The 8568-nt window shown below is 50.1% G+C and overlaps 1 protein-coding gene across 4 annotated transcripts in view; it reads left to right on the plus strand.

Moving 5' to 3' along the window:
* OS9 (OS9 endoplasmic reticulum lectin) overlaps positions 1-8364 on the plus strand; it is a 29634-nt gene extending 21270 nt beyond the window's left edge. The window contains exons 6-15 of one of the 4 annotated variants that reach the window (XM_082666662.1): positions 3490-3700; positions 3811-3915; positions 4151-4251; positions 4453-4504; positions 4890-4978; positions 5181-5456; positions 5742-5931; positions 6856-7020; positions 7178-7290; positions 7591-8364. In XM_082666662.1, the coding sequence (XP_082522788.1) occupies positions 3490-3700; positions 3811-3915; positions 4151-4251; positions 4453-4504; positions 4890-4978; positions 5181-5456; positions 5742-5931; positions 6856-7020; positions 7178-7290; positions 7591-7716 (1428 nt within the window). In that variant the 3' untranslated portion in view covers positions 7717-8364. The remainder of the gene's footprint in view (positions 1-3489; positions 3701-3810; positions 3916-4150; positions 4252-4452; positions 4505-4889; positions 4979-5180; positions 5457-5741; positions 5932-6855; positions 7021-7177; positions 7291-7590) is intronic. The other 3 variants (XM_082666663.1, XM_082666664.1, XM_082666665.1) reach the window with 3 other exon arrangements.
* Positions 8365-8568: the final 204 nt, after the last annotated feature.

An 8568-nucleotide genomic window follows, 5' to 3' on the forward strand; every position in this document is an offset into this window, starting at 1 on the left:
GTCCATTTCATCTGAGTTATCTGATTTGTTGGCATATAGGTGATCATCGTATTCCTTTACAATCCTTTTTATATCTGTAAGGTTGGTAGTAATGTTCCTTCTTTCATTCTCAACTGTACTAATTTGAGTCTTCTCTTTTTTTCTTGGTCAATCTAGTTAAAGTTTTGTCACTTTTATTTATCTTTTCAAAAATCAACTTTTAGTTTATTTTCTCTATTGCTTTTCTGTTCTCTATTTCATTCATTTCTGTTCTAATCCGTATTATTTCCTTCCCCCTGCTTGCTTTGGGTTTAGTTTGCTTTTCTTTTTCAGGTTATGGGTCTGATATCTTTCTTCTTTTTTGTATTTTACAGGTAAAAATTTTCTTCTAAGCACTGCTTTAGCTGCATTCCATAAGTTTTGATATATTGTGTCTTCATTGTGTTTTCACTCATCTTAGTATTTTCTAATTTTCTTGTGATTTCTTCTTTGAGCCATTGGCTACTTAGGAGTATATTGTTTAATTTCCACATATTTATGAATTCCCCCAAATTCCTTTATATTATTGATTTCTAATATCATTCCATTGTGGTCAGAGAACATACTTTGCCCCTCCTTTCCTTTTTAAATTTATTTCATTGAAGTATACTGGATTTACAATGTTGTGTTAATTTCTGCTGTACAGAAAAGTGATTCAGTTATATATACATTCTTTTTCATAATTCTTTTCCATTGTGGTTTATCAAAAGATATTGAATATAGTTTCCTATACAGTAGGACCGTGTTGTTTATCCAGTCTATATATAATAGTTTGCATCTGCTAATCCCAAACTCCCAATCCTTCTCTCCTCCACCTCCCCTCCCCCTTGGCAATCACAAGTCTGTTCTTTATGTCTGTTCTTTATGTCTATTTCTGTTTCATAGATAAGTTCATTTGCATAATATTTTAGATTCATATGTGATATCATAATGTATTTGTCTTTCTCTTTCTGACTTACTTCACTTAATATGGTCATCTCTAGGTCCATCCATGTTGCTGCAAATGGCATTATTTCATCCTTTTTTACAGCTGAGTAGTATTCCATTGTACATGTGTACCACATCATCTTTATCCATTCATCCATCCTATTCATCCATTGATGGACATTTGTTTCCATGTCTTGGCTATTGTAAACAGTGCTGCTGTTAACACAGGGGTGCATGTATCTTTTTGAATTATAGGAGAACATACTTTGTATGATTTAAGTTCTTAGCTCCTTGAACATATTTATAATGACTACTTTAAAATGTTTCTCTATTATAAAGCAGAAACTAACACACCATTGTAAAGCAATTATACTTCAATAAAGATGTTAAAAAAAAATGTTTCTCTGTGAAATCTAACATCTGTGCCCTCTCACAGGCATGTTCTGTTGCCTGCTTTTTTCCTGTGTATGCATCACACTGAATTGTTTCTTTGCATATCTCGTGATTTTTTGTTGAAAACCAGACATTTTTGGTATTATATTGAAGCAAGTCTGAATACTGATTCTTGCCCTCCACCACAAGACTTGTTTTGGTTGTTTGCTTGTTTATTTCTTTAGTGACTTGGCTGGGCTATTTTAATGAAGTCTACTTCTCCTACAATATGAGGCCTCTGATGTCACTTCTCTGAGGGCACAGCCTTGGACATGCACACAGTCACACGAGAAGACAGTGGTTTCAGCAGGGCTCACTTTGTCTCTCTTGCTGATGTTACCCTGTCTGCCTCTGCTGGTCTCATACCCAGCTGTTCTTACCCACTACTTGCCAGCTGATTGCTCTGTAGTTTGTTACATGTGGGGCATAAGTCGGTCCATAGTCTGATCCAATTAAATTTGGGCCCCTTTACAGGGGTTGGTTTTTTTTGTTTGTTTTTTTTTTTGCGGTACGCAGGCCTCTCACTGTTGTGGCGTCTCCCGTTGCGGAGCACAGGCTCCGGACGCGCAGGCTCAGTGGCCATGGCTCACGGGCCCAGCCGCTCCACGGCATGTGGGATCTTCCCGGACCGGGGCACGAACCCGTGTCCCCTGCATCGGCAGGCGGACTCTCAACCACTGCACCACCAGGGAAGTCCCCAGGGGTTGTTTTTGATGCTATCAGCTTCTTTAGTGCTTACCATCAAATTTTTCATTTTTTTGAATGTGCCCGTAGGATTAAACTTCCCCATACTCTGTTTTACATGAAGTCAGTTCCTTTGGAAAGAGCTTTGGAGCTCTCTGTTCTTATGGATTGCCTCTCCGCTGGGCAGAATCTCTAAGCCCCTGCTCCGGAGCTGGTATCAGGGACGGTGATCCAGTTCTGTCAGAGTGACACTCCTGGGCAGGGGTAATAGCCTCTGGTCTTCTCAGTTTGCATCTCTGTTGCGAAACCTCTGCCCTTTTAGTGATCTGTGGTGGGATCAAGGCCCAATATTCTTGTCCTGCTGCACCTGAAATAGAGCCTCTGTCCTATGAGTGGGGCTGGGTGGAGGAAGGGAGTCCTCAATCTCTTGACCACATTCAACAGGAATTTATTCTCTGCAACTCAGAACTAGAGAGGACTGAGAAATATTGGTGGCCTGCCCCTCTGGTGAAATACCATATCCCTTGGCTGGATGCTGAGGGGATAGGAAGCCCCGTTTTTTGGACCACACTCACCTGGAGTGGAGCATCTGTCTAAGTGAGCTGTGAAGTGGCGGTTGGGGAAAGAGAGGGAGGGAGCAGGTCATGGCCCAAGTACTGCATACTTTCACGGTCCAAGATGTAGCAGATTTTCTTGAATAGATGTTTTTTAATTTGTTGTATGTCCTTAGGAAAATTTCCAGAGATTTTAAATGTGAATTTAAAAAAACTGTTCACCGGTAATGGAATTTCACTAAGCAGTGGGTCTGCAGAGCTCCTGCTGCTATTCAGAAGTGGGGCCTCCCTTCTACTTTTAATAGTTACTTTAGAAATTACAATGGTGTATGCTAAATTTATCAATGGTGTATGCTAAATTTATTAATGTTAAGGCTAACATTAATTGATATCTTTGTTCTCTTTCTGAATAATACAAGGACCTTAGAACTGTTTGACGTTTTTTTTAAATCATACACACACACACAAAGAATATATAGATTTCAAATACATATGAAAATATATATCAAATATGTAAAAGTATGTACATACTGTATTTATATAAAGCAATAACGTGAAACAAATCAGCCGGTTACCTACAGTTGAGCTGCCCAAGTTCAGTTCCTATTTTTTACCACTTAGCAGCTGGTCAGCCTGGATAAGTCCCTCAACCACCTCAAACCTAAGTTTCTTGAGCCACAGAGTTGAGATACTAGTACCTTCCTTACTGGGTTTCTGTGATAATTAAATGAGATAATGCATGCAAAGTGCCATATGCACAGTGTATGCACAGTGCCTGACAAACTGTAAGTGCTTAATGGAAGACCGCTGCTCTGAGAACTAATGGTAATTGTTGGTGGTAATTACTATTTACTCACCCTCTCTGTCCTGGCAGTTCCTCTGTGACGAGGGCGCTGGTATTTCTGGGGACTACATTGATCGAGTGGATGAGCCCTTGTCCTGCTCTTACGTGCTGACCATTCGGACTCCTCGGCTCTGCCCTCACCCTCTCCTCCGGCCCCCACCCAGTGCTGCTCCCCAGGCCATTCTCTGCCACCCTGCCCTGCAGCCTGAGGAGTACATGGCCTACATTCAGAGGCAAGCTGGTGAGTAATTAAAACGAGGAAGGAGAGACATGGGGAGGGACATGCAGAAGATGAAGTACTGAAGAGCTGAGAGGAATGTGTCCCTGTCCTGCCTACACGCTGTCTTTCAGTAGACTCAAAGCAGTACGGAGACAAAGCCGTAGAGGGTCGGCAAGACCTGGACCCTCAAATATGGAGTGAAACCAAGCCTGGGGTGATGCCCCAAAAGAAAGCAGGTAGGCCCTTGTGTCACCTGTTCCATGAAACAGGTCTCCCGTTTCTTCCCTTCTCCAGCGTTACCGTCCTGTACACCCAGGGGTGTCTTGTCCTTAACAGTCCTGACTGTTGGGGTGGGTGAAAAAGTACTACGGGCCCTAACCCCTTAGTAACAGAGGAGAACGAACCCCATGCTATTTGCTCCCTTCTGTTTCTCCCCTCCTTTCAGGTTCTCCCTTGTTCTCTGTATTCCAGGCGCAAGCCTAGCCAAGGATGATGGTAAGGAATCAGATTTCTGGAAGATGCTTCACGAGCCAGAGGAACAGGCGCCAGAAACGGGGGAGGCACAGGCTGAGGTGAGAGCCAGCTTCCTAGCCGTTTCTCTGATGAGGCTGAGCCTGGGCTTTGGGCTGGAGGGCCACTCAAGCTGAGGTCATTATGATGAGATGACCTCCATTTACCTAGGGGTGGAAGCATTTACCCAGAGTCATTGCTTTAAGAGTACGGTTGGCATGCATAAGCCTGCGTACTTGACTCTGCCCTTTTCTTCTCATCAGGAGCAAGAACCAAACCTTGAGGCAACGGATCCAGCGCCAGGCTCCCACGATGGTGAGTGAACCCTCCACGTCTCCTTTACCGCTTGAATGTATTTTCAGGTTCTGCAGGGGGCAGGTGGGGGGTAGGGATAGAGCTAAAACACTGGGAGGGAGGTTGGGCAGCCAGGCCAGCAGCAGATTCCTTTTTATAGGAGTGCGTGAAAGAGCAGGGGACGCGGCAGCTTGGTAGCATCCTTCTCTCTCTCACCTGGGAGGCCCCCTTAGGCCACATGAGCGCTCTCTGGAGGGGTGTGTTGGGCCCTATCTCTCACACTGGACAGGTAGTTCCTGCAGGCAGGGACTGTGTCCTTCCTTGGCCTCCTCAATTCCTCTACTTAGGAAGTAAAAACAGAATTAATTTAAGACACAATGGGTCCGTTCCTATTCTTTCATCACAGATTTCCAGAACAACGTGCAGGTCAAAGTGATTCGGAGTCCGGCAGACTTGATTCGATTGATAGAGGAGCTGAAGGGTGGAACAAGAAAGGTATGGGCCCTGCTCCAGGGAGGGGTGGAACCTGCCTCCCTGCTGGGAGCATTCGGAAAACCACCCCTGACCTGGGCCTGACCTCAACTTCCTTTACTCCTCCTGAGTCCCCCGCTACCACCTCCCTGTTTGTCTGCCCACCACGTGTCTACAGAAACCCCAGCCATCTACCATCTCCCTCTTTCTCCCGATCCCCACCCAGGGGAAGCCAGACGCAGGCCAAGAGCAGCCTGGAGACGGTGCTGCAGAAGTCGCTCCCAGGGGACCGGAGGTGAAGGAAAAGCGTGATCCAGAACATGAGAACGAGGTGGAAGAAGAGGACGACGATGAGGATGAAGAAGACGATGAGGATGAAAGGCAGTTGCTGGGAGAATTTGAGAAGGAACTGGAAGGGATACTGCTCCCGTCAGACCGAGACCGGCTCCGTGCGGAGGTGAAGGCTGGCATGGAGCGGGAGCTGGAGAACATCATCCAGGAGGTGAGCTCCACCCTCTCCACTCTTCCGCCGGCTGCTTCCGCAGCTGCCAGCGCCTGTGGGCGGGACAGGCCCAGGGACCGGAGGAGAACAGGGGCAGCACCTCGCCTGCCTGGGACATATGACCTGGCGCCCTGAACCGCTAGCTGCTTACTTAATTAAAAGGGGGGATGGTGGGGAAAGGGGTCAGAGAGAAGGATGAGACTCAGATACTACTCCTCCGTGGAGCATGGACTGCCCCTCACACTGCAGACCCTTGACTCTCCACCCCCACCTTGGGCCTCCCAGACAGAGAAAGAGCTGGACCCAGACGGGCTGAAGAAGGAGGCGGAGCGTGATCGGGCTATGCTGGCCCTGACATCCACTCTCAACAAACTCATCAAAAGGCTGGAGGAAAAACAGAGTCCAGAGCTGATGAAGAAGCACCAGAAAAGGAGGGTTGTCCCCCAGAAGCGTCCCCCATCCCCCCAGCCAGCAGGTGAGAACTGTCAGACAGGAAGGAGCACCAGGTCCGTCATCTTCATCCCTTCTGAGAATGCTCGCTCTCTCTCTCTTTCTGGGGTACTGTTCTCGCGCTTGCCTTCTTCCCAACACCTCTGTCCCTTCGCCTGGTTACCTCCTAGTCGTCCTTTTGGGAAGCAGCTTTCGGAGGCCACAGGGCCTCTGGCTTGCTGGCGTGCCTGTTTGCCGGCTTGCTCCTGTACATCCAGTGCCTAGCACTTTGGCCGGCACCTCGTGGGTGTCAGTAGATATTAACCGAATGATGTGAGCCTGTGTGCGGAAGACCGCACATCTGTGACAGGTGCTGCCTATCGACGGCTAGCACTGCGCAGGGAGTGGCCCCAGCTAGCAGGGTGTCAGTGGGGCAGCCCAGCTGCTCATAAGCCAGCTGCCTGGACAGACTCGAAGTTCGCTTACTCTTGCGCCCCTTGTGTCCATTCCACGGGGCCTATGGGTGTGGAGACCAGGCATTCCAAATGGAATGTCCTAGTCTCAAACCTTCCATCCCACTCTCTCTATTATAAACACTGAAATGTCTTTTGAGTCCCGACATTGTGGGGTGCCAAACCAGTTTTCCAACCTGCTTCTTAAAACAAACTTCTTTGCAGGCCCAGGTGGCCTGATTTTTGCTTCAGAAAGCAGTCGTTCTCCTGTAGGTGATGGGCAGAATTATCGGGTCGGGAGGGAAGAGGGGAGACTGCAGTTGGTGCAGGGAGCTTTATGGGTTGCAGCGGGGTGGGGTGATGGGCGCTAATTTATTCTGAGCACTGGCTCACATACATGTTCGAGATGGAATAACTGCCGAAACCAACTGATGGCTTAGGGAGAGGCGACCACCACAGCCCCTCACCCTGGAGTCACGGCTCTGCTTTGTGTCTCCCTGTGTGTCTCCCCCTCTAAGAGGAGGATCCTGAGCACAGAGTCCGGGTCCGGGTCACCAAGCTCCATCACGGAGGCCCCAATCAGGATCTGACTGTCCTCGAGATGAAACGGGAAAACCCACAACTGAAACAAATCGAGGGGCTGGTGAAAGAGCTGCTGGAGAGGGAGGGACTCACAGCCGAAGGTGGGCCCTGGAGGGCGGGCTGGATTCAGAGCTGTTGGAAGGGCTTGCTGCCGAAGTGGAGGGGCTGGGAACCTCGGCTGGGGGCCCGGGGGCAGAGGACCTGTGCTGAAGCTCCCACCCCTCCTCTCTATTCACCGGCTGTCCCGATCCTTTCCAGGCAAAATTGAGATCAAAATTGTCCGACCGGGGACTGAAGGGACTGAGGAGGATGCGCGCTGGCTGACTGATGAGGACACGAAAAACCTCAAGGAGATCTTCTTCAATATCTTGGTGAGAGGCGCCCCGCCCGCGAGTCCTGTCCAGCCTTCCCTCTCCCGCAACCAGCTGAGGTGTTGAGGGTGTGGTTGAGAATCCTCCAGGCACCTCCCAGCCTCGCTGCTGGCTCAGCCTCAGTTTCCTCATCCGTAAGACGAGGCTATTGGTTCTGGGCATCGGGCTCTCAGCCAGAGAGCCCCACGAGCCGTGTGTGCGCTGGCTCCTGCCTCCCCCATGCTTGCCCGCCCTCCCGGATCCTCCAGCGCCCGGGGCCTCCCTCGGCCTCCGCTCACCCCCCCTGTGCCCTCCCACCAGGTGCAGGGAGCTGAAGAGGCGCAGAAGGAGCGGCAGCGGCAGAAAGAGCTGGAGAGCAATTACCGCCGGGTGTGGGGCTCTCGGGGCGGGGAGGGCACGGGGGACCTGGATGAATTTGACTTCTGAGACCACCGCCTTTGGCTCGCCACGGAGTCCAGAGTCTTCCTAGACTGGCCCTGCCTCCTTCCCCCGCAACCCCCGGGGTCCTGAGGCAAAACAGCAGAGGAGAGCTGAGCTGTGAGCTGTGGACCTCGAGGCCCTCCTGGGGGTGTGGAGGGGCCTCGGGCTGAGCGCTGCTGCTACTGCTGAGCGCGCCCTCAAGACCTCCTAGGCCTGTGAGATTTGCTTTCCTGGGCTTCTCCCCGTACCCGCGTCCTTTCCTCCCGGCTTCCCCCGTGTCGTCTCCCAGCTTGTGGGTTCCTTTGCCCTCCCTACCTAGAGCGTTGTGAGATCTTTTGAGTGGAGCAGGGCAGGGGGAGCAAGAAGTGCGGGGCGGTCAGCAGGCCCCAAGAGGCACGCCCACCCCTGCCTTACACCTGTTCAGAGGGCCTTCCCCCTTCCCCCAGACTGGCTTGGGATGTCCTGCCCCTTTCCCTTTCCACACTGTTCCCTACAGTCTGTGCTTCTGAGTTGAAGCACCTTCTCTCTGTTGCTGAGAAAATGGGAAGAAAGTTGCCCACCACCTCTAACACGATCCCACGAAAAGGGTAGGCTGCGAATCCACCCACCATGTTCTAGAACAATCAGGTTTCTAAATAAAGAAATGGACCATCACACCATCAATCTTTTTTTTTCTTTTGGGAGGGGGTAGGTGGGTTTGGGGCTCAGTAGGGAGGAGACTTGGTGTTCTCCTCAGGCTGGAGGGCACGCTCTCTGATCCCATTCTGTGCGCCACAGTCCCGGCAGTAGCAGTGGGGCTGGAGTATGCAGGAAGAGACCAGGACGGTGAAACAAAGCCTGCTGGCCTGGCCCTGACTG

Source organism: Grampus griseus, assembly GCF_964374135.1.
Source record: "Grampus griseus genome assembly, chromosome: 11".
NCBI classification, from domain to species: domain Eukaryota; kingdom Metazoa; phylum Chordata; class Mammalia; order Artiodactyla; family Delphinidae; genus Grampus; species Grampus griseus.